Source organism: Melitaea cinxia, chromosome 4 (genome assembly GCF_905220565.1).
Source record: "Melitaea cinxia chromosome 4, ilMelCinx1.1, whole genome shotgun sequence".
Lineage (NCBI taxonomy): Eukaryota > Metazoa > Arthropoda > Insecta > Lepidoptera > Nymphalidae > Melitaea > Melitaea cinxia.
This window is the reverse complement of record NC_059397.1, coordinates 15,520,304-15,547,961: the sequence shown is the minus strand read 5'-3', so window position 1 is coordinate 15,547,961 and position 27,658 is coordinate 15,520,304. Positions and strand designations below refer to the sequence as shown.

At 32.0% G+C, this 27,658-nt stretch overlaps 1 protein-coding gene and 1 long non-coding RNA gene across 2 annotated transcripts in view; one reads left to right on the top strand and one right to left on the bottom strand.

The window, feature by feature from the left end:
- Positions 1 to 2: 2 nt before the first annotated feature.
- LOC123670302 lies at positions 3 to 3,975 on the top strand. The gene is made up of 3 exons (XR_006745895.1): positions 3 to 13; positions 3,027 to 3,030; positions 3,897 to 3,975. It is a non-coding gene; the product is annotated as an uncharacterized LOC123670302 (long non-coding RNA).
- A 9,267-nt stretch (positions 3,976 to 13,242) lies between these two features.
- LOC123670426 (tyrosine-protein phosphatase Lar-like) overlaps positions 13,243 to 27,658 on the bottom strand; it is a 58,129-nt gene continuing 43,713 nt past the window's right edge. Inside the window, exons 6-8 of the mRNA XM_045603921.1 lie at positions 19,937 to 20,064; positions 15,012 to 15,180; positions 13,243 to 13,370 (exon numbers count right to left, since the gene is read on the bottom strand). Of these exons, the coding sequence (XP_045459877.1) occupies positions 13,243 to 13,370; positions 15,012 to 15,180; positions 19,937 to 20,064 (425 nt within the window). The remainder of the gene's footprint in view (positions 13,371 to 15,011; positions 15,181 to 19,936; positions 20,065 to 27,658) is intronic.

The following is a 27,658-nucleotide window of genomic DNA, read 5'->3' as shown; positions in this document are numbered from 1 at the left end:
AAGCGCTGTTTGTGTATTATTTAATTTGATAAATCTTCTTTGTATTATGCGCGGTACAACCGTAATCAAATGGATAAACGTAAAACAGATTCAAAATCACCGGTAAATATATAGTAATATTTTCATATTTATTTTTATAATTCGAAATTCAATCAAAGTATTTTCGTTTATTTAAACAAGTAATCTTTGTGACTAATGTTAAAATGAAAAATATACATATGTAGCCTTAAATGAGGAAAACCGTAAGTGTCCCGTTATAACCAATATAAATTGAGCATTCAACAGCAATCTCAAGGTGTCTCCCGACGCAGTTTAAATAAAGTAAATATTTATTTATAACCTTTTAAATATTGTAATTGATGCAAAGAAGTCACTTAAGCGATCAACATTTGCCACAAAATCAGTTTTGATTATTTGGGTATATTTTATTGGATGACTGAGGGAGCAGGGTTGGCAACATGCTTGCGACGCGTTTGGTGTTTCAGGTGGTGTTTGTGGTCACCGATTATAATTGCCATCAGGTAGATTGTATGCTTGTTTGCTGCCCTTGTCGTACAAGAAAAATAAAATACATAAATTATACGTTTGTGTTACGTGTGATTCTGGATCAATCTGGATGTTTAACTAATATCACAGTACGTAGACATGTTGAATATGAGATTTTTGTTTAAAGTTTATTTATTTGTCTAATTACTCTCTGTCTATATAAAAGCAAACGTTAATGCCGCTGTAGCTATATCAAACATACATAATGCTGTCATATTCCAAATAAAAAATCAACATAACAATAAATGCAAATATTATAAATTCTTACTTATAAATACGTATTTTAGTTCGGATCATTCTTCTAGACATGAGTTATTTTATAAAGTATCAATTTCGTTACACAATCAGCAATCAAGTTAAGCTTTGCTCTGAAGGTACTTACCAACAAACGTATTAGTCTAATACTGTCTGAAACTAAGCAAGTTGCAATCAATGAAGTAATCCCCATAGTGAGATACCCGATAGGAACTTATAATCCGGGCGACGTGAGAGGAGAATCGATAGCAACTTCCGAGCGATTTGGTTAATCACTGCGCGGCAATCAAATGTGAGGGCGGGTGTTTGCTTTCCTGTATACATACTATATACAGCCTCTATACACAAACCTTTCTTCCTATCTTATTTGTGTATATTTCTATCTCTTTTGTATGTGTGTATCGTGTATGCCCCTCTCAAGTGCTTGTTTGATTCAGTCATTTTTGTATGCATTTGAGTGTTTCGATGGGTATTATGGCTTTATGATCTAGAATCATAATCAAATACTATTGGGTTAGGACTAGGGTAGGATTGAAATTTAATTCTTAGAAACTTCGAACAGAAAAATAATAATAACAAGGACAATATGAAAAGACAGGAAATCTATTTTTGAACGTAGAGGTCTCAGAAGTAATCAGTAAAAAGTTATTGACGGTAAAGATTGTTACATTTTTTTAAAAATATATTCTATATTACATTGTATTTTCACTTCTTTAAATGAAAAGCTACTGCTTGTCATGTGATCTTTTTTAAATTTAATTGAGATCTGATTACTACTTTTTTAATAATCTTGATAACCCGTATTTATTGACTATTTTTCCATGTTCCTACGTTGTATTACTTATCGATGTGATTGAAGTCAGTTTTTATTAGGTTGCAAGCAAACACAATTATAAACAAAAACTTTAATATATGAAATTTTTCTAGTATCCTTAAGTCATAACATGCGTCATATTAATCTGAAACTTAGTTAAATCGAAACTCTAACTAGTTCTACTGATTGTTGCAAATTGAGATAGCCGACAGAAACATGTAACTTGGCCGATGGGATACCAGTAGCATAGAAAACAACTTTATTGCTTAGCACCATCGCACATTGTAAAATATTTTCGTTAGCAAGAAAAACCAAAAAAAAAATACATCTAGAATGAATTTATTAAAAATTGCCAGTAAACATGCATACCACAGAAGAATTTCTGAAACATGTGCACTTACCAAATTACAATTACGCGACAATTACATTAAAATAGTAGAAATCTCTACGATATAAGGACGTTTTTTATAAACATTTTTGAATATCATATCAAAAATTGACCGTTCCAGCGGGATTCGAACCCGCGTCTCCGACTGACCGTGTCGGCGCTCTAGCCAATTAAGCTATGGAACGATATTTCTGGTGAGGGTCAGGCACTTGCGACGCTTATGTTGTTGCAGGCATATATAGGTACGGGAACCATAAGTTTGTTTGCCGATGTATATAAAAAAAATTAAAATTTATATTTGCTTACAATGTATTGTGAGGTTAAATTCAACGTGGCAATCAAACGAGGGAAGGTTGTGTATAAACTTTTGTCTATAGTACATCGTAATCGTAAAATCAAAGAAATAAATAGAGAGTAATAAAGCTATAAAGATACAATACACGAATACTTTATTGAAGATTTAAAACATCTTCGATTGGAATCATACAAAAAATTTATGTTAATGAGTATGTCAATATTTTAAACAATTAAATCCCAATTTACAAACACACTAATCTTAAAACAAACATAGTTGAAATATTTGAGTTTAACAAAAAAAAAAAAAAAAATAGATTCGCTTTATTTTCGTGCTGTCAATTATATTACAGACTTTCTCTGTTCCATTTTTCAAGCAAATTTATTAAACTTAACGATAAAATATGGCTAAAGTTTATGTTTGTAAGGGCTATATTTACTAAGTCTTGCTCTTTAAACGAGCTCCCTCTGGGAGAACAGACTAATCAAAACAGCTCCCTAACACGTATCAAAGGCTTCATGCTGAATATACAAATGAGAAATTGTCGGTAGTTAGGGGTTTCAGGATACAACACAAAAAAAACAGCATAATTGGAAACTTTGTCGGCAGTATGTTTACTCTACATAATAATCTGTATCTCGTTTTATAAATGTGGATCGACTTTAATGGAAGTAATAATAATAAACGCAAATTAACATTCGTTCCGTTCATGGTATTTCATGTAGAAGAGTGGTAGAATTACAACGGTGTATAATGATGAAGTTCCACGTTGTGTATACAATGATATAACTATATCTGTGTGTAATAAATCTTAATCTATTATCAAGTTTCCTTAAAGGTTTGAGGGCATAATTGCATATGCCATAACTTGCAGGTAATCAGTACAAGGGAATCCAATATAATATTTGTAAGATAAATCGTAAGCTATAAACGTGTTTCATTGAAGTTAAGGGAGTTTAATTGAAACAGTTTCCCAAGACGTCTCGAAGACGTCACGACTCTACGTGTGCTGATAATAACGTTTGATTACTCCTTGATTATCCAATGAAAATTATTTGTAATTTAGAGAACTTGATTGATTTTAGTTCAAAGGATGGGAACTAAATTACTAAAAAAACGAACAGACTATTATAGAAATAAAGAATTAGGAATTATCATTTCACATTCAGCAATTTCTTAACTTTTATCGTTTGTTTGTGAATACAAAACATGTTATTAGGTATATTTACGATGTTACCGTATGAAATTAAAACGTACTAGTATGTTGACGAATATTTCAGACGAAATTGTTATTACAATAACAAAATAAAGCTCGGCTTTTAACTAATTGTTGTTTAACAGCTCTCATGACAATATTGTTCCACGCTATTTTAATTATGCACCCCCAGTTTGTCATTTGGGCTTACAAGACGGTCGTGCTGTATTGTTAGTAATGTAGTCCAACAATGCCAATTATATCAATCATTAGCATAATCATTATCAATCCCATATATAACATTAGTTATTAATAAAGGAAAGTATACATTTTTTGTGTCGTCACATTTGAATTGGCTCGCATACTTAGTTTTTATGTAATATTAGTAGACTATCCCTGACAGACCCTGCTTTCCGCTCCGAGGGTCGTGGGTTCGATTCCCATCCCGAATCTGGGTGTAATATAAATATTTATATATATATATTTGTATAATATGTATTATTTATAAGGATGTTTATCGAAAAAAAAAAATATATGTAGCTATACCAGTCGGCTGTACACACACACTACACAAGCTTTAAGTTGCTTACTTTAGGAACAGACGACACTGTGTATTGTGTAGATATTTATTTATTAACAAATTAAAGATTATCTTTATCTTGCACGTAATTGTATAGATTTTATACCAATTTTAGTGAAAAATAATCCTCTGCAAAATTTCTTTCCGTTCCCCAAAACTGTTTTGTTTTATTGAAGAGGTAGCGTAAAGCTAATGTCGCTAATAATTTTGCACCTAACAAAATACTCCCCACGACTGTCGTCCTATATCATACCCCTTACGACATTTTCATTTTGGCCAACCTGCTTTCCATGATTTAACACACCTCATCATCACACAAACATCCTTATGTGTGGCAGCAAAAATATTATATAGGTGTCTCAATACTACTACCAACCCTAACACCTTAATTGAGTATAGGTGCGCGAGAAAAATATACAATTTAACAATCTGCTTATCGATTTCACTACTCCTTCTCCTACACAAATAATGAGGCCTATGCTCAGAAGTGGGATATTATAGGCTGAATTGCGAATCGTTACCGATTGCACTGTTCCAGATAAATGGGAAGACACAACATTAATAAGAATCATATAACCGGATTCTGAATTCAATAGTTTTTTTTTAGCTTAGATAGTTCGATGGATGTGTTTCCCTTACCTCACCTATATGGCAACAAATAACAGTGACACTTACATAGAAGTAATGCCATGACGTGTTTTAACACTAGTTTACTAGTGTAATATGAAAAAGAAATAAATTATTGAATATTATTAGCTTTCTCTTTAGTTCGTATTCAGCCTTTGTATAGCGTTTGTTACGGCTTTTAATTTTATTAAAATGGCTTCATAAAACTTTGGGTAAGTTTAATGAAATACTGCGAGGGTAGTCGTCGTGGGGGAAGCGCGTGTCAGTAATGTATACGTTTACTTTGATGGACTTAAAAATTACAAAAGTATGTTTTATATGCAGATATAGGTAATTATGATAAAGGGAAACGGCTACCGTTTATGTGCATTATTGTAATCAAATTCCTCATAGTATTTTTGTGTCGTAATTTGTCTTAATATTCATATTATTCATAGATTTACGCACTACCGTGCATTCTTAACCATTATTAATCGACTTCAAAAAAAGGAGGAGGTTACTCAATTCGACCGTATATTTATTTTTTTTATTCAACTTTTAAAGTATGCATACAAAGGCAAGCACTCCAAGCTGTTTTCAATATTTTTCACCATTTCGATTGCCTGGCATGTTTACTGATTGTTACAAATAATAGCGGTCTTCCTGCAATGAAATACTAATTACCCTACAACGACAAGTCACGCGGGAAATTTAATAAAACACTAGCCATGCATGTTCTTCTGCTGCGATTTCGATACTAGAAGGTTTATTTTGTGCATCTAAAACCTTGAATGGATCGAAATTTTAGTATGAAAAATTTTACGTCATAGATGTGACATCGTATCCTACTGGTACATCATTACATGTCTAGTTCAATCAGCAACGTATTATGCGATAACAGCTTTGAGTTATTGTTTTGAGTTTTACTGTTTCATTTGGTATCCTAGTACTATAGTTAAATTGAACATTATTCAGATACAATGAACATTATTCAGGCTTAAAATTATGTCCAACTAAATGAACAAAACACACGTAGGTCGCGGCAGATTTATAATGTAATTCGTGTCTGTGTGAAGCTTACTATGCACTAATAAACAAACACAAGCGCAATATAAAACAATAAATTAATGATGGCTTATTACGACTTTGTAGAATCGATTCATCTATTATTAGCACTAATGAAAACCAATAATTAAAAGAAATTAAGTAAATGTTTGAGTATCGTCTTAATTCAATAATATTCTGATATTTATATTTTTTAATTTGAATAAGCTAATAAATTGATTGCTCGTTGTTTATATCAAATTTATTTATATTTACATTAAAGTATTATTTATATTTACATTAAAGTAACACCCGTGACAGAGAAAATGAGGAGCAATAGGTTAGCGTGGTATGGGCATGTAATGAGGAGGGATGAACGCTATGTTGGTAAAAGAATGTTAGGATGAATGTCGAAGGACGAAGAGCGATCGGCAGACCAAAAAAGCGATGAATAGATTGTGTGAGTGAGGATATGAGAAAGAAAGGAGTAAGCACTGAAGTGACGAATAATAGAGAGGAATGGAAGAGGAAAACATGGTGTGCCGACCCTACATAAGTGGGATAAGGGCAGGAAAATGATGACATTAAAGTATTATTATATAAGACACATTTTTGTAATTTTCCAAAGTCATAGTCCTCTATCTCTTATGAGAATTTTGTTTCATGTATTTTAAATAAAAGTCTCATTTACATTTTGATTATTTTATCCCCACCCCTAAATCGTGATGAAATTTTTTCTCGGTCTTCCTGTCGTGTGATTTACTATAATAACGACGCGTTGGCGCAGCGGTCATAGCACTGGCTGTTGCGCTGGCGGTCGCGGGTTCGATTCCCGCTCACGACAGACATTTGTATCGACCATATAGATGCTTGTCGTGGTCTGAGCGTTGTGCTTATGTAGTGTGTGTGTGGACCCCCCAACACAGGAGAAAATCCTACTGGGGGCCGTTGAGCGTGAAGCGTTTATTAATTATTAATAAGTTTCTGTGAATTTGTTTCCGTTATGATAATCCGAGAATTATATTTTTCTTCATGTTATTTACGTGGATTTACATTAAAATCTGTCTTTGCAATCTTTGATATTAAATTCAATTTTATTAATTAGGTCGGCAAACAAGCGTGCGGTGGTAAGCGATTGCTGTAGCTTATAGACAATACCATATGCATTGCTAGCACGTTGCCTACCCCACGCCGAATCTCCTCCAGGTGCTCTGATCACCTTATTCACCAACAGAAACACAATACTGCTTGAAAAAAGTATTATTTAGCTATGGTCTTTTGTAAGGTCGACATACTACCCCAGTCGGACTACTCCATATTTTGACCAGGATATTTCCTGCTATGGCCTACCTCAGTTAATTTAAATTAATATTTACAAAAATAAACCGGCTAAGTCATGATACGTTTACACACACACACACACACACACACACACATACACCACACAAACAAGAAAAATCTGTATGGCCGTTTTGATAATAGTCAAGTATTTATCTTGTATGTATATGTTTCAGAAGCACCAAAACAGGTAAGTAAGACAAATCTGTAATCTGAATGTGAATCTGTAAGACATCAAACATCAAGTGTTTTTTTTTTTTTAGTATAGGTTATAAACCTTAAAATGTAGCCAATATGTAATAATCAAAAATTATACATTTATATCAGTAAACAATGAAAATAGTGTCCTTAATAAAGCAAACGTTGCGTGCAGACTACATTTTACGATGATAAGCGGACCGAAAGTTTGTTTTCGTAATGTTTCTTAAGTTCGACCATTTATTATAATTAACATAAGTGGTAGCGTTCTGCTAAGTCACTACCAAATTTAGAAAAGTTTTGAACGAATCAGTATTAGTAGTCCTAAGAAGACTACTTATTTAAGTACAAGTTGAATTTTCGAATATAAAAAAAAAAACAATGTACCTACCGATGTACCTTAAGAATTTACTATATATAATATACTAATAACTGATGTGATTCAAATGAGGAAAAAAGGGATTTTTATGCATATGAGAAAAACTGAACCAATTTGGCGGTGGTTTTTGTATCATTCTTATTATACTTTTACGTGACAACGTCTAATAAATCGATGAACACCGGCTGCATGCACGAAAAAGGATGACTCATTGTCCCGTTACGCTCATTGTACGCTTGAGCCGCGTCTATCTCTCTTTCACTCAATTGGCCTATGCGTCCGAGGAGATGTTTTGTTATGACGTTGACACGTTAAACTATCGTCCTTAATAATAATTAAATCAACTTAACAGACAACCATTTTTTTTACTCCACATATTTACTATTTAAAAAAAAAAAAACGTATTTAATTGTAACCGAACTTTTTTTAAACTGCTGATAAGATGTTAATAAATTATCTCTCTAAAATATACTACTTATAAGCTTTATTACTTATTAATAATGTTTCTTGCTGTTGAGAAAATGTATCTTTTGTTACTTATGAAACAGTTCTCTGAACATGTGACATCTACGTATGTAAGAAAATAATGACATTGTCGAGACTGTGAATCCACACATAGTCAATTTTATATAAATTATTAAGGAGGCTTAAAACAGCTCTGAATATCTAAAAAGCTCGCGAAAATTTTCCTTAACAAAACACGATTCACGTAGCATGTAAATAAGTCTTTATGAATTAGGGAACGTATCTTTCATCTCTTTTCAGTGCGATTAGATATTCATAAGGCGCCGTCGGGCCCAACCGTGTCTGTTTACCCCACCCAAACGGATTTTTGTTTTCCTTGGAAGTAAACACAAAGTTTTGGAAGTCTAAAGTAATGTGAATCTATAATGTTCTTTCTGAAAAACTAGATTTTTTTAAAACTATTATTCTTCACTTTACGAACTTGGTAACGATTTTTTTTAATAAATAATTATTATCTACAGAAACATAAGAAATTTTGGCTTTAATAGTCTCACTTTTTAGTAAGACATATATTCTAAAAAACATTCCTTGTTCTTTCCATTATTTTTAAACCGACGAAAAATAAAAAAAATGTCTTTCACGAAATCAATTGAAAAATTTGAAGGTTCTAATAGTATCTTGAGTAGCCCGTTGGAGCAGTTTGTAGTGGTGAACCTGCTTTCTGCATCGGGGGTTGAGGATTCGAGTCCCACCCTGAGTCTGGGTGTAATATATATATTTATTTATATATTTACACTACTACGTACTGTGTGGCTACGGTACTCAAGAATTTAGCCACCCCCTCTCTTCCCGTGGGTGTCGTAAGAGGCGACTAAGGGATAACACAGTTCCATTACCACATTGGAACTTAAAAAGCCGACCGGTGGCGGGATAACCATCCAACTGCTAGCTTTGAAATACACAGGCCGAAGACGGGCAGCAGCGTCTTCGGTGCGACAAAGCCAGCACTGCGGTCACCAACCCGCCTGCCCAGCGTGGTGACTATGGGCAAAACACATGAGTTTACGCTATTTTTGGCGTAAACTTATGGAGGCCTATGTCCAGCAGTGGACTGTGATAGGCTGTAATGATGATGATGATGATGATATATTTACATACGTATTATTTACTGTGTGGTTATACTGTGTGGCTACGGCATTAAAGAATATAGCCACCCCCTTTCTTCCCGTGGTCATCGTAAGAGGCAACTAAGGAATAGCACAGTTCCACTACCACCTTGGAACTTAGTAAGTCAACCGATGACGGGATAACCATCCAACTGCTGACTTTGAAATACACAGGCCGAAGACGGGCAGCAGCGTTTTAGGTGCGACAGGGCCAGCACTGCGGTCGCACCCGCCTGCCCAGCATGGTGACTATGGACAACACACATGAGTTCATGTCATTTTTGTCGCGAACTTGTGGAGGCCTATGTCCAGCAGTGGACTACAATTGGCTGAAATGATGATGATGATGATATGTATCATTTATAAGTACGTTTATCTCTATAATCGTTTATATATATACATATACACACATATACTATACGGCTGTTGATTATAAGACAAACATTAAGTCGCTTACTTTAAGAACAGACGACCGTGTGCGTATTGTGTAAATAATAATTATTATATTATTTCTTATTATTATTATTACTGTCTTTTTTATCGCTGTCATAATCAAAACACAACAATTATAAGGGACGGTCTAAAAATAACGATGTAAATAATTTGTCAAACAGCTAAAAATTAAAATAATACAATTTAAATTGAAAAATAAATCCACATATTTTTTGGGTAATTGTCTGTACCCCGATCCATTAGTAAATCGCTGAAAACTAAAGCAAAAAGGTGAAACGAGTTTCGAAATATTTCTTGAAATAGGTTTTGCTTGCAGGATTTGCTTTTCCTGGATTTGCCGAAATATGGATTCGTTTTTATTTTCTTTATTTGGGTCAATTTATTTATTTTATATGGACCCAAAATCCTTTAAAACATCGAAGCTATCTTAAAGGTTTAACCTTAGGTAAGACAAGTGTTCAATATTTTTTAAAAGCAGAATGGTCTTTAATATATGAATGTTTCATTCAAATGCAAAAGGTCAAGCCATTGAGAAAATACTTACCTTCCCAAGGTAATGCTCATTACACCAAAAGTAGCGACGACTGCTATCCAAAAAATATAGCTAAAGTAGCATAAATATTATTGTTGCTTTAGCGGTTTTTTTTTTTGTAACGCTACCTTTACGCTAGATTCAAAATATTTTCCGGAACAAGAGATTTCATGTAGAAAAAAGGTAAAGTATTTAGGTTTGCAAGATAAAGAAAGCAATTGCATAAATTAAATTGCTTTAGTATTGTCTACGTCAATAATGTAACAAATTTACAAAAAAAAAGCAGAAAAAGCATTTGAGTTACTAAACTAATATAAGATCATTATTAAAACAGAGCATAATTTAAATCTAAATTATTCAAATGTTTTTTTACTAATTTTAACGCCATCCATCGTGCTTAAAATATGTCACATATTTACGTTAAAACATTAATATAGAAAAAAAATTGAACGCGCTTTAAAGTGTTATTTCATTCTGATAAAACAAATAAAAAGAAATATTCTATACTTATTGATATAAGTATAGAATATTTCATTATAATTAATAATTAAGTATTTTTCCACTTCACATTTTTATAAATCCATAAAACACAATCATGTTACCATACACGAAACGTCTACACGTTTCATACAAGATCACATTAATTTTTGTTTATTTGAATATAATGAACTTTGTTATGATTCATTGCGCGTAATTTAAAAAGTTCTGATCAACATTTTAACTTCGGTCGTAAAAAAACACGATTTTTTTTCAACTTTTTTATTTCTTTATAATGTTTATTATAGATGTAATTTATTTCGTGCACATTGCACAATCAAGTATCCATACATACAACAAATATTTATACTATTGTTAGTTGTATACAATAATAAACTTTTCACATAATAACTGGATATAGTTACCGAGATCTGTCACATAACCTACTGAGGAATATAATCCAATGGAATATTTTTCCTCTGAATTTATACACAAAGATGACTCATCAAAATTCTATCGGACAACATGTAAATGATTATATACAATTATAATTAATACGATTTTAAACAAATATAATATTTTAGTTTTAAATTTAATGACAGCATCTGTCTTGAAAGCACTTCGAAACCTCAAATTAGAGATGAGGATTTTTTTTACATATGACAGGACGGGGAGTTGTGCCTGAAGTTATAGTTAGTACAACAGAAGATCATCTTTTTGACTCAATGTTCAGATTTAACAAAATAATAATAAATATTACTCAGAGCGCTTTATACGATGATACGATATGATACGATATCTTAATCAAAATCTGATGCGACATATTATCAGCTACTATAATGTTGTCGTTTCTCTTATTACATGTCGTATAGGCAATCTTCTGTTAAACATTATGTATATTTAAAGATACCAATATTTTCTATAAATTAAAGTTTTTTTTTTACCGTAAAACTTGTGATACAAATATCGTATCGAAGTACATGAAAGCGCTCTACAAGCTTATAGAAAAGATCACGATTATGCAGGAATTTACAGATTACTTTAAACAAAATATAATATTTATCTAAACTGTAAAATTTATACTTTTTTCCTGTTTTAATACTAAAAAATTATCCTATTTAATTTCTAATAATATATTTAATTACATAGACTGTACACAGGTCAAAAAGAAAAAAATAAGCAATGAAAAACAATTGTGTATCTTGATTTTCTTACAACGACGAAAAATTATTACTATTAATTTGCTTTAATTAAAAAAACTGCTAATTCAAAAGTGAAGATTTTAATTGCGTATTCACATTTTTCATGTATTATTGTCGCAAAAATCAATTCATTTATTTATTTTTAGAGTTATCAAATATAATACCTACATCTTTAACTGTAATTTTTTTTGTATTAATTTTTTACTTCAAATATATATTCACAACTTCAGTTTCAAATTGAAGTTAACATGAATTGAAAATGTTTCATTCACTATTTTAATTATAAAAATATAAAGTTGTCCGTTTTAACTTAATGTTTGAGTTTGCAAATAATATTTTGGACCTGTATAAAGTCTTATTTATAAATAGTATTTACAACATTATAATCCACAGAATGACAGCTAAAATATAAGATACTTACAATTTTACATTTCTTAAATCAGAGTAAAGCTAGATAGAATGATTCGTATATCTTTACTCTTTATATATACAGTCCTTGTAGTTCCTAAACATTTGTTTTTCTTTTAATATAGTATTGTCAGCTGTTTTTCATTCCTGTTTACTTTTAACTCTTACTGATTTCATTTCTAATCTTGATTTGGTTAAAGTTGTTTCACGTAAAATTTCGATGAACCGAAGATTTAGATCATTTTGAAAAAGTATTCAAGATGAAAACGATAATTTTATTTATAACTTTAAACAACCTATCTACAGAATTATAAGCAGAGACATAATTAGAAAACAAAAGACTTTTGTCTCTTACTTTATATTTAAAATAAATACAGTCATTAATCTTAAAATAGATATATACAGCTCTATAAGAAACAAGCATTTCTACTTGCTCAGGGATTAATTAAATTTATATTGTACATAACACAACCCACACTATAAAATAGCACATATATTTCGGCTGCTTACATTGACATTTGTGTTTAAAAGGAACACGCACAAAATATGGAATTAATATAAGTTTTATTTATAACACGTTCTAATCTTGTTACTTAAAACAAAAAAAAAGCGAAGTTTTCGCATATTGTAAGTTTTCTATACATTCAGAATAAAATTTTAGTAAGACTGATACTGGTTACTGACGTTATCGTAACTAATAGTTTACCCTCATCTATAGATTCAAATTTTTATGTTTCTAGCATCATATAGTCGTTTTTAACTCAAATGTAATGCGAAATTACTTAAGTATTAAATAAGTTTTAAATACAAAATAAATAATCTACAATGATATCACAAGCATCATTATAAACAGCGAAATAGATTTGAATTCTATTTACACGGATACGTATGTCTGTATGTGTCAAGACAATGCTAAGAAAATACTCGTGGCCAGTACGATGCAATGGGTGGATGTCGGTGCGAAGGCTTGGCCCCCTCTCTGCATCGCTGCTGGATACTCACCTGACAAAGGAAAAATCGAATTTGCTTCTTTGGCAAAAATTAAAACTGTTCTCAACAATAGCATTGTCGAATGAACTTTAAAATTATCGACTCTACATATACATAAACCAGATTTGTAGAGATTACGGAAAGACATTTTATGCCCTTTAATGTAACGGTTAGATGACAGATAGACATAAATATGTTTCAACATTTTATTTTAGAGACTAAAAAGAAAATAGCATTATAATATACTCTCGTCAGACTACTTCATGAGCTAAGTTTCATTTCTTTTAAACTAAATATATCATTTAAAAGCAGTTACAAACTTAAACCCTTTCTGACTTTTTAAAAGTGTACTTTACATATTTAATACATAATAAAAAAATATAATATATTATACATAAGTATCGTAATAAATCTCAAAATGTATTTTTATTAGGTAGGAATTATAAGATGTGTGTATTACGGTGTATATGTTAATTGAAATGTATATAATCGGTATCTGTCATATAATCAGGATTTATTAGAAAAATACTTTGCAGGCGGTACCCAAGAAGTCCTTATTATTTTATTAACCTTACTAAAAAACGCCTAAATCCAGCGACATTCACAAAGGCCTGTTCGTTTAATAGTGAAGATTTCAAAAAAAAATACAAAATACAGACAATTACTTAATGTTTTTACATATATTTACAACTACACAAACATATGAGAAAGTGAAATTAGACCAAAACAAATAAGAAACCAGAAACGAAAAAAGCAAAATGCAAGCGCAGGACTCGGCACCATAGTCAAAAAAGAAAAAAGAAAAAAGTGCGTGCATACAAAGTACACATGTCAGAAGTGAAACTTCTTTGGCAAACTAATTTTTAAGTCTCGTTTATATTTATACAAATCTAAAGCTTAACATTTCCGTTCCAGCGCTATCTAGTTAGTTAGCTATGTAATACTATCGATAGTAATGTAACAACCTTTGTAGTTTCTATAGTGCACTTTAGGTGGTTCTGTTGCACAACAAAAACGTTGCATATCTTCGTGACGCTAATATTATTATTATTGCATTTCATCCGTTAAAATTTTACCCTCGTGCGCCAAAAGAAGTTTTACTTCAAAACAAAAACAAAAATAAGTTATTTCAAAACTATGTGAAACTATTAACTTTGAAAATGAAATACACAATAACGGAGCCACGAGCGTTGATCTTTGTCATTATTTCAAAGAGTTATGAAAGTATATCTTTCAATTTATTGTATCGATAAAAGTTTATTTCTTTTAAAATTCCTTCGAGATTGTGATTACGGATGGTTAGCACAATTTATAATAAAATCTATCAACAGTTCAATACTATCTACGATTTGTTTCTTTGATTCATGATTCTCGTTATTTTAATGGTAACAGCGGGGTTTACTTCGTCCATCAATTTAAAAATATTTTTCTGCCTTTTAACATTTGGAGGTCGTTTATCAAGAAAATTGGGTTCTACCTAATAGATAGTACTGTCACGAGCTTTTGATGTTATATTTTTCATAAATGATTGGTTTAGTGAATTATATTAAATTCGGCTCTAGTAAAGGGTAAGAAACTGACGGTAAATTAATCTTTATGTAAGATGTTGTGAAATAATTACTATTACAATATGAATATTATTAATCCAGTAATTTATAGATAATGGTAACTTATACTCACCATTCAGTACGTGTACAACTACACTTTTGGACTGAGCGTTGCTTGGATTACACTGATAGTTTCCTGAATCTGAAGGCCTCGCTTGCTGGATGAGCAGGAACGAAGTAGTTGTTTCTCCTTTCTCTGTCACAACAGACACGCCACCTCTCGGCGAGTCGTAGCTTATTATCTGTATATAAAGATTATTATTAAGCTTTGAACAATTTATGTATTTCAGGTACGCATAATCAAGAATATAGAAAATGTTTTATACCTGCAATGTAACTTTGTTTCAATCAAAATCAATAAAATGTATTTTTTTTACAAAATAATGTTTGACTCAGACAAATATTAAGGTAATACATATATAACACATATACATAATATACATAAGGTACATACATATACATAAGGTAATACATAGACAATAATAAATAAACATCGAGTGATTGTCACAGACGCAATATCAACTGGCTGACGAGTCAACAGCAATGGTTTCAATTCCTGCACACGACAGCTTGTTATGTGTATTATTTATTTCTGAATAGGATTCTCATCCCAGTTTTTAGTCCTACCATTTAGATCCTATTTATTTTTTAAGCCATGTTTTTATCACTAGAAAACTTTTTCAAACATAATTTTCACAGTACATCTACATTGTACGTATGCTTGTATTAACACTACTTATTTATTATTTTACTGCGTTTATCCAAGCACAGAGCAGTATTTGTACTCAGATTTGAAAGCGCTATCTGAAAATGGCTTAATATATCACTACCAATCGGCGCAGGCATCACTGTAGCAATGATTACGTCATTCAAGTCTTATTATAGTATATATCTGTGTGTAAAGGCGGGCATAGATCTGTGAAATGTAGCATGCAATGTAACATGAAAGGAACATTTAATAAGTGAGGACGCAGGGCGCGCGCGAACCGAGCATGTACCCGTATCTGTTTCAGGCATGCGCGCGGCGAACAGCTATAGCTCAGTCTATATTTAACTGTAGCCTCTGCCGTAGCCGTGTTCTCTTCCATCGTTCGCGAGCGTTCCTCAGTAAAGACACACACAACCCGTCCAGACTGGCGCTCCGTGCACACTCACTGCGCGCCCCTTTGCGTTCGGTTAAAAAACCGACAAATGACGAATCACGACGCCTATGAGTTGAAATGCTCTGTTTGTGCGCGTAGTGAGCACGATTTGTGCGCGTAAGCCCTCCACACTATGGGAATTCTGTTACATTGCATGATACATTGCGACAATGTGGACGGCAAATTCTGTCATTGCGTGTTCACTGCATGCTACATTTCGTAGATCTGTACCCGCCTTAATACATTTGTATGTATGTGTAGTTTGTTTTTCATTTTGTGTGTTTGTTATTTTATGTGTTTATATATTTTTCATTATGTAAGTGTGAGTACTACGCGGGATATTAATGAGGCTATTGTAGAGGATTTCAGAGTTATGTTATCCTTATTATCTGTCGGAAATGAATTACTTTAATATATGAATGCAACTTTTCTTTGTAATAAAATTGAAAATTCTATTTTACTATACTGTATTTTATGTGGTTATTATAGTGTGAATTTCTTATAAGGGAAACAATAAAACATTGCATTGCATACAAACATACATTATAAATTATGATATAAGTATAAAACCACTATACTGTGTTATATTGTGTTGAGAGGAATAGTGACAAACATTGTTTAAACGCGAGTATAAAATATAACTCATAAAGCCAAGCTTTCGACTTCGCAAAAGACAATATTTAATCTCTCAAGCAAGGTATCTGTTTCCGTAATAAAATACCGCAGCAAAATTATTAATTTATATAAGTCTATAGTATCTGATTGAAATGAATCAAAACAATCAATTTTTGACCTATTAGTGAGAAATTGTGTCATTTGTTGTGAACTTTGTAAGAATTTGCATTCGGTTTGGGAACTTAATCTTCTGCTCCAGTGTGAGTGGGCGAATACTTTACCTACAAGGATAATATTAACTGGTAACCTCACATACTCTACATGGTGCGATGGAGAGACCCACAAATTTTACTGGGAAAAATGATTTTTACAAATACGATGTCCGCACTGGAGCTCGCACACTACAGTAACAAATCGAGCTTCATGTATTTAATATCGAAATCACACTATTATAAATAATAATTACACTATAAAGATATTGATATAAATAAATATAAAATAGGTTAGAAAGGATGAGTTTTGGGAACGTGAGCTGTGGAATAAAATTGTCCTTGAATCTACTATAACATCATTAACTCTTATTTAACATTTTGAAAAATTTATTTGAAAAAGAGTCCAATATAAGTTGTAAATAATGAAATTATCATTACCAGCACTTACAATAGTAAGAACATTAGATCTGTATATATATATATGTACATTCAGTCGTTTCATTAAGCCAGTTCAAGATCACTTTTAGTGATGACGTCACTTATATTAAGTCGGGGAAAAAGTTTCTTCGTATTTAATATAGAAATTCAAGGTATATATATATATCATTTTGTTCGATAGCTTGCCACCATATCGTAAGTAGTGACAGGATTCTGTTGCTGTAAAAAATTTGGGACTTCTAATTAAAAAATCGTGACAAGATGTTTTAACAGTCTTCTCTTGATGTTAACTTTACACTACCTAAATAATTCTCAAGAGACCGAAACAGGTGGAAATCGGAGGGTGCATATCGGGGCTATATGGTGGATGCATTAAGACTTCCTAGTCGAACTCTCTCAATTTTTGTTGAGTAGCTAAAACGTATCTGGTCGGGAGCTGTCGTGGTGAAAGGCCACACCTTTTCTGTTGCTCAATTCTTGCTGCTTCTCTAAATTTCTTGCTTAAGTCTTATCAGCTGTTGAAAGTAGAAATTTGGATCGATGATTTTGCTTAGCGGGAAAAACTCGTAATGAATCAAGCCCTTCAAATTCCACCATACACTCAACATCACCTCATTGCGTGTCGACCCGGGTTTGCGCTTGACCGAACTTTTAACCACAATCTCTTTTGTACATTCTTATCGCAGGTGATCCACTTTTCACCACCAAATGACCTTTAAGTCTTAAAAGAGATTCGCAAATGAATACACGGTCCATTAGGTTTCTTTCAGTGACTTCATGTGGCACCAATATATCGAGCTTTTTTGTAGAGCCGGCGTTTTTCAAATGGGTCAAAACAGTTTAATGGTCAATCCTCAGATCTTTAGCTTTATTTTCATTACTCAAATGACGATCTAGCTCTATATTTCAAAAATGGCGTCACTTTTATCCGTAACTGAGCGAACAGAGTGAAATATATCTTATATTAAAACTTTACTCATTGAAAACGCTTAAAACAATTTCGTCACAAAATTTGAAGTAAAACTTCTTTACACGCACTTGATTTGGGGAGTAAGCTGGTCAATGCGTGACGAAAATTCTACGAAGTGTGATTGGGCGAGGCGAACGGAGCAAGAAAAAAAGGTGCGAGGACACATTTTCTTTCTCTCTTTCTCTTTTCGTTTCGTATATCTAAGACATAGTGCATACACTTGTTTTTTGGATTTCGCAGCTTGACTTACGTTTTCCCTTTTTAAAGTAAAACTTTAAAATTTCTTCGTTGGATTCACCCGTTTCGGCGGACGGTAAAAATGGAAAGTGGCGAGGAACTGTTTTTTACTTTTTGATTTCATTTTTTAAAATTCACTTTTTCATGGTATCAAAACCCGTTAGTTACAAACAATACCTACAACCAAAAAAAATTATTGCTATTTTTTACTAGAAAATACGAGAAGAGTTTTTTCCCGACCTATTACAATATGTTATATGTTATTTTTTGTTTAGCATTTCACGTGCTACTTCAAGTAGTATATAGTTTATTCTACCTGGAAACTTAATATTATTACTGTCACGACTGATGATGGTAAATTAACCTTGCGCGAATTCGACTTCTGCACATGATTAATGTTTGTGTGGGCTATATAAATATTTATCATGATCTGGCTGTGTATTTTCGTGCTTTGTGTATATATATTTTTTATTTTTTGTTCGCTTTTACCATCTTTTGCTTTGTTTTCCTTTTCTTATTTTCACGTTTGTTAATTTAATTTTAAAAGGATGGATGGTCGTAAATGGTTTTATGATTATATTTCGTTCTTGTTTTTTATAACTTTTTCTGTACCATCCCTAATAAATAAATAAATAAATAAATATGTGTTTGATAAAGGACACAGACAAAATAATTCTTATCCTATTGGGGTTGTCTGGGTGTGTTATGTTTGTATATGCTTATGTTTATGTATGCTTATGTTTTGTTTGTTTCCGGACACAGGACACAGGATAAAATAATTTTTATCCTATTGAAGGTCATTGAGTGTAGAGCACGATAAGAGACTGTAGCTATACTGTAAGTAAAAAGGTATTTCCCTAATAAAGAGAAGGTTTGGGACTTAGTCTGTCACGCTATCACATTGAAGAACTGTCGATGAATTGGTAACAGAATCTCTCATGTGAATGGATGCGATGAATTGTAGAATCAATAAATTTTTCAGGACAAACAATATTAAAATAATCGTTTCATACCTAAAAAATTTAATTAATTTAAGAAAGGAAACGAATTTAATAAGCTTATAAAAGAATCTATAGTCTAAGAAATCTTATAAAAAATATGTTTTTGATCTTTTCGACCACATTCTTAAAAATACAGCTTTATTAACCACTTTCTCGTTTTTATCAAATTCATTTAGTGAATGTTTAACCTTTACACGCAGAGAGTTAATAAATGTACAAATAATAGTAATAACAACAGGATTATTATTTAACAAAGGCGTCGGTTTTGAACAACCAACTGTCGACATCCATCGCCAAATTAATTAATAAACCCAACCCACCCATTCACCCGACTCATAAAACACAAACAAAAGCAAATCTTTATAAATGAAATAATTAATTACCGCGTCGTTATGGTTCCAGAATATGTAGGCTGGCGGCTCGGGCGAATAGAGTACCACGCATGTTAAGTTGATAGTGCTGCCCCGATCAATATACAGGTCAGGACCGCCTATTATTTCCGTTGTTGGTTCTGAAAATTAAGATACGTTATAATTTTGTTACCAAAATGAATACAATACGCTAAATCCTAAAATGATACAGTTGAAGCTTTTACCATTCGAATGATAGTGTACTAATTACATTTTTTTTAATATTATACTTGAACTTGACTGAACTTGATTATTAAGTAACAATCAGAATATAAATAGTAATTAATATGAATGCTTCAATTATTACGAGAATTATAAAATCATAATGACAAACATAAAAGCTTTATACGAATTCATACAATTGTGAAAAATTTTGCAATGTACTCGTATTTCGATAATGTAATAATGGTTGTAAGCTATAGAATATTATTGTGTAAACAAATACTTATAAACTAAACAAGAAAATTAATGAAAATAAATTTCAAATTACAAGCAAATAAAAAGTCGGTTAAATGCGGTTTTATGTTACATTTCCAACACTAAATAAAATAATTTTAATAAACATCTTTTTACGAGAATACTGTAATATACGTCAATAAAATCTGAGGTAAGGCACAGCAGGAATTATCCTGCACAAAATCCGGAGCAGCCCGACAGGTGAAGTACCTCGACCTTACAGAAGATCACACGTAAAATAGTACTGCTTTTAAGCAGTCTTGTATTCCTGGTGTGAGTACGGTGACCAGAACTCCTGGATGAGATTGGGGTAGGGTGGGCGATTAGGGCAACGCTTCTGGTGTCACAGGCGTCTATAAGCTACGGTAATCGCTTACCTTCGCTTATATGCCTACTTCTTATATATATGTATATGTATAAATAAACATGGACCTCGATAAGTAGTATTTCTAACTAAGCAGTGTAGTAGACGACACAACATAATGAAAATATAAAAAGCTGCGCCGTTGGAAGAAATTAATTTCAACTGAGACATTTTTTACAATACTCTTGGGTAGTCGCGTCGACTGACTTTTATTACTTGATAATAAACGCGTAGCGATAAACATCGTTAATGTCAGCCATGTTTTTACATCGCGATATTAATTTACAAAACTGTATACGTTCGCTTAAATTTTGATTACGTTGTTTTATTTTGATTCTCGGTTGGAAATAATTTTTACCTATTTAATTTATTTATTTTAAACGAACATATTATTACTAAAACTGAAAAAACATGTATCGAATTAAAAAAGTTCAAGTGTGAAATTTTCCGATTGAATATTTAATTGCTCGTCAAAACCATTTTATTTATAATGGACTATTGAGTAGTTTTATGTTAATAAAACATATTCTCAATCAATCAATAAAAATAAACCTTGTTAAGAGCTGTAGCCTATATTTACACGATTATATATATAACACGGCGGGGAATCATAGGAAATATTGAACGAACACGATATTTGAATTCAAGGAATATTATTAAAAATTCAAAAACGCGACGCGTTGGCGCAGCGGCCACAAGCACTGGCTGTTGCGCTGGCGGTCTCACTTTCGATCCCCGCTCACGACAGACATTTTTATTGGCCATATAGATATTTGTCATGGAAAAACGCCCAGAGCGTTTGTGTTTGTGTACTGTGTGTGTTTTCGGACCTCCAACACAGTATAAAATCATACTGGGGCCGTTGAGTGGGAAGCATATTTTTTCTTTTGGAAAGTATATTTTGCAGAAAAGAATCAGCAAGAAATTTGGCAGTTACTCTTTTTGTGTATAATAAAGCATATTTTTAAAACCCTGCCTGAAATACAGCGCCACTAAATCCACAAATCTTTATTATTTATATAAGGAGGATCAACCTTATGTGTTTATTTTCAAAAAGTGCACAGTATAGTACAGTAAACACTACGAACATTAATTAAATTGTAATTAGTAATTGACGGGTTGTAAAAGTAACGTTTTATGTTAAAAAGTTATGATTATCTAGAGTTTCTCAATAATTACAAAACGGTACCTATTTTATTACTTAAAAACAGCGGAAAGAAGAATAAAGTAGCATTAATTCTTCAATTTAAAAGGTTGGAATATTTTTTTCATGCGGCAACATAATAATATGATATTGTAGTCAATATTTAACTGTCTGACATATACTTTATTTCCTTGATCTGAAATATTATTATCAATGAATATCTAAGAACTACCTGCTACGGTTGCTGAAAAAAGGCAAAATTAACGCTAAATTCAGTTTAAAATTATTTTAAGAATACATTTTAGAGCTTTCTCCTCATTTTTAACTTACATGTCATTTAGTAAGAATATTATTTTATATCTAAGACAAATTACGGTGTAGTAATGGAAACGTCATACCCTAATACGGTCAAAAAATGTCGACTAACGAAAAATACAACTTGAAAAGTATTCCATGCAAAGTTTAGTGCTGGTTGACAAAAGGATAATGATTCTGCTATAATCGTATTACGAACATGGTAAATCACCGTCGATCAAATAACTATATTATAAAAAATTCCACCCCTTCAATAACTGTCATAACTGAAACATCAGAAGTGCGTACCAGTCTTAGTGTTGGTTTCAAAACGAAGAGAAGTTTGATACTTTAGTGGAAATACACCTATTAATAAACTTTGATCGTTGATAACCGTTTTGTTATACATACAGGAATAGTTCCATTCTATATTATGTTATGTAAAAAAAAGAGTAAATGTACATACCAATATCAACTATTTCACTTGCTAATATAGTCTCATTTGAAACATATTATTGGTCAAGCAACAGTCATTTGGTTACACAAGAGTTGTCTAAAATTTATGGAATACTTTTTAAATTTAATAATGTAAATAATTGAATTTTTTTTGTTGTACTACAGTTATACAGAATGTTTATATATAAATAAGACTGGTTCTTTCAAATTCCATTGTGCATTCTTTTATTATATTTAAAAAAAAGTCCTCTTGAAATAGTTAGGGTTACGGTAAAAAACCTGACTTCATTACGCTCGTAATTAAACCAAAATTACCTAAAACAGAATAATTTCGAATTAACTTGGTTTTCATATAATTAAATAAAAACAATGTTTAATTTATCTACATCAAAATATTTAAGAAATGTATACAAATAACATATATTTACGTTGTTATATTGATTGTGTTTGTTAAAGAACTGTCGTTTGATTTTATTTTGAAATATGTTTTAGGTTAAATTGAAAATACTACACCTTTAAATTTCAAATTATAGGTGTTAGGTAATCTCGTAAGTACAGAATTCTGTATATGGTTGTAGCAGTTTAGGACATATTGTAAGGGAGTGTATTTCGTGTGCCGTTAAGGGTTGTTCAGCAAAATACGTTCACCTAGTTCTGGACAGTCTAGGCAGCCACGAATTATATCGTACAAGAAGTTTGTAAGCTTGGCAGGTATCTATATATTCATCGCCATGTCAGCTTTTCTGCAGTTGAATTTTATGTGTTGAAAAAATTTCTTCACCAATTCATGGGGGACCATACAGGAGCACTGTATTCTAAGATGCTTCGTAATAAACTTTCTTGAAGGTTAGAGGATCATTAACTACGGTTAAGTTAAGTTACGGTAAGGTTCATATGACAAAACCAAGATTTCTTAGTGCTTTGGATCTAATTATGTTAGTTATGAAAAGACGTCAAAATTTTGCTGTCAAAGTATACACCTAAATCACGGACCATCTTTGCTCTGTCAATCTCAACGCCATTAAAATTATATTTAAACACAATAGGATTGTTTTTTCGAGTGAAACTAATACATTGACATTCCGAATACTAACATTTATATTGTTCTTTGTATAGTAATCACTATTTGGTTGCTAAGAACATGCTATAATCGTTTACAATCATCAACCTTGCCTACACTCATGTACACTTTTTTGTCGTCAGCATAGAATAAGTGTTTTGAGTTTACAAGAACTTTACCTATGTCATAAATACATACTTCAAAATAATAGTCACTTAATACGATATTATATTTCTTTATATTTTATATTTCTCGAGAAGATATCTTAGACATACCTATTGAAAGGCGCTATTAGAATCTAAAGTATTTCTTGAAAAAAAAAGACAATTTAACCCCATTAACATATTTTTAATACTCTATTGGTCTAAAATATCCATGCGAGTTACGACTATTATAGTGTGTATTTGATAATTAGCAGTATTGATGTTTGTACGTGGGTGGTAGACTTTGGGCAAAATACAGCATGCTTATCCCTTAATTAAGCGCATGGGGTGACAGCCATTTCAAATTGAAAAATATATATCTTTGAGAGATTTGAGCGCGCCCACGCTCACTCTAGCTTCCTAACTTCTCTCAGGGTAGGCAAATCAGTCGCTTCCAGAACATTTACGCACATGCACTGGTCGCTTTTCTCTAGTGCGCTGACCCCATGCGACCACTTTCGTGTTATTTTTTTGATATTAGTATATATGTATTTACATGTCGGCTATTTAATTTACCTATTTTTGTGTTTATTTACACAGACTTTTCCTTTTATTTTCAGTTTATTGATTTTTAAAGTGGCTAATGATAGGCAATTATCGGAATGGCTGGAGGTGTCCGACGATGAGCTAGATGTTGCTAGTTCTGCTTTGGAAGACAAATTAGTAAACAGCAACGCTGTGAATAGTTCCCATGATTCTGGTAGTAAAATTGAAGAGGTCGCAGATAGTCAAGTTATATCATTTGAATCATCAGTGGCAAAAGTGATGTCGATTGCAATGAACAACTTTGCACTAGTTACAATTTTGGAAGAGAAATAGAAATCTGGCTATATTTTGTCATCTTCTAAAGTTATCTGGCATCAACGCATTTGTCATACTCAGATCGAATGCTAATAAAAATACTACACATACAAGACAGATTTTTTTTTTAAATTGGCAGCAGCACTTGTAGAAAGTCACCAAAAGTATCGTATTAGCAGCTTTCTGTCCTTATGTCAACAAAAAAATGGCTGTGTGAAGTACATAATATGAAAAAGACGGTGCATCAGTCAATATCTAAGCGCGGGCGTTGCTCAGTATCTCCTAGGAAGAACGACAAAAAAATGCCAACCAAATGTCATAAGTGTTGTAAATTTGCTTCTCAACAATACTATACGTTGATTGCAGATAAAAATAATCGGCTAATGAGATAGATTATTGTTTTTTAAAGAAGCGGCTAAGTCAAAAATTATGTAGTTTTAGGAGTACTTAGAAGTTTGTCATTTTATGTTTAAATTTTAAGCCAGAGCTATATTTGTGTTTATTAAAGTTGAAGATAATAAAAACACTAATATTTTATATAACCCAATCTTTGTTTTATTTATTTCATACACTCCTTTTTCAATTTTGTTTTTGGGGTCACTCGAGACCCCATGCGACTAATTGGGTGATTTTCTTAATGCGCCTACTTAAGGGTTATATGTAAACATCGCTCCCGTTATATCATAACAAAATAATGAAATTAGACAATGTACTCTCACATTGTTAAATTCTAAGCTTTACACTAATAGGTTTATTACTATTAAATATCTAACAGGAAAGTATGAAGGTTTATTTAAAGTCCACCTAACTGCGTATCTAAGAACGTCAACGTTGGGGATATTAGATGCGTCGTAAATTGCAAATGCGCTACCAACCGTTCGACACAAATTGCTATGTCCCCTGTGTCTGTTAATTACACGGGTTTACTCGATGTCCCCCTAATTACCACGCCAATGAAGTACAATAACGTATAGTGCAGCTGATTCGAGATAGCAGTCTTTAGAATGAGTGGAACAATTATTTGTCTCTATGTATGTGTATAAATAAGGCGATAACGCTATCTTCTTATACATATATATTAAATTCTTTAGTCATTTACTCATCAAAAATCTAAAAAACCGCTAGGCGTATACAGACAGACAAATGAAAGACAGGGAGATAGTTTATGGTCAATAGTCGTCTGCTTTGAACGGATTTTTCGATAGGGCTGGGAGATCTAATGGATTTCACAAATTTTAGCAGTTTAGCAGAAAGATAGTTATTAGTTAGAAAATTTAGGTATTAAATAGGCACTAATTAGGTCTAAGAGATAGTAGACGTCCCCTAAGAACTGACATTGCCTCAGGACCACTCTAAAGTGATTTAAGAGTTCTCGAAATTTTTTATAAGAATCTAATTTTTGCCCTAACTTGAAATTTGACAGAAAAATAAATAATAGTTACTTGACGCATACTAACGTACTACGTATAAAATGACGATTCGAAAGTGCTCATGGGCCCCTATTTGAATAAAGCTGTTTTTGGTTTTGATTTTGACTAAACGTAATAACGAACTTTGTAACACTGTCAGTCGGTTTAAGTACTGTCGCAACTTATTATAAAAGTCTTGCATTGTTTGTGCTACAAGCTCAAAACTAGGCAGTGAGGTAGTTCATAGTAGACACTAAGAAATAATTTTATGACTGGGCCATGTGATATAAAGGGCTGTCGCAAGTTTTTACGAAAGTCATTTAATTTTTAACCGACTTCCAAAAAAGGAGGATGTTCTCAATTCGACTGTATTTATGTATGTTACATCAGAACTTTTGACCGTGTGGACCGATTTCAACAATTTTTTTTTAATCGAAAGGTGGTGTGTTTCAGTTGGTCCCATTTAAATTTATTTGAGATCTAACAACTACTATAACACTAACTACTTACATTAATAACTTTTTACTGGGTGTACCGATTTTAATAATTTTTATTTTTATTTAATCGAAAGCTGATGTTTGTCATGTGGTCACATATAAATTAGATTGAGATCTGATAACCACTTTTTGAGTAATCTTTGATAACGCGTAGTAACTTGTCTATTTTTTCGTCGATCTACGTTGTATTACTCGTCGATGTAATTAAAGTCGGTTTTTTTTCGTTTGCGAGCAAACACAATTATTTGTGCTACAAACAGTACAAGTTTGTAGTTGGTTAAAGAAGGAAAAAAGATATTAAAAATTTGTTTGAAAAATCCATCATTTTTAAAGTGATAGCGAAAAATGTGTCATGAAGGAAAGTTGGAATTGAAGTTCATCGTTGAAATAAGAAACTTCAAAAACTTTATGGACTACTGATTATAAATTGATAAACACATTTTCCGACATTTGTTGAAGTTCCACTCTCTTATTGATGAAATGGGGATTAAAAGTTTTTATGAAGAATCCGTTATTTTCGAAGTGAGAAAAGTGAAAAAATAAATACAGGCATTAAACAGGGACAAAAATATCCTGAACAAAAAATATCCTATACAAAAATATGAACATTTGTATGGAAGTTCGTTAATATGTACGATTTTGTTTTTGTGTTACCCTCACATTAGGAATTCTAAACATTTTTGAATATCATATCAAAAATTGACCGCTCCATTGGGATTCGAACCCGCGTCTCCGACTGACCGTGTCGGCGCTCTAGCCAATTAAGCTATGGAACGATGTACCCGCTAGAGCGAAATTCTTGATAGTTCGTTATTTTTTATGTTAATTCTAATGGGGCTCATTTTCATTGGTGATTGACATTTTATATGAACTTGGATGGCTTTTGAAACTATAAATATATATTTATTTTTTAATATATTCTTAGATCCGGTTAGATAATGAGTAGTAAAGTCTTAATGGAAATTTTTACGTCTCAATATATTTACCAATTGGTCAGTCGTATTGTAGAAG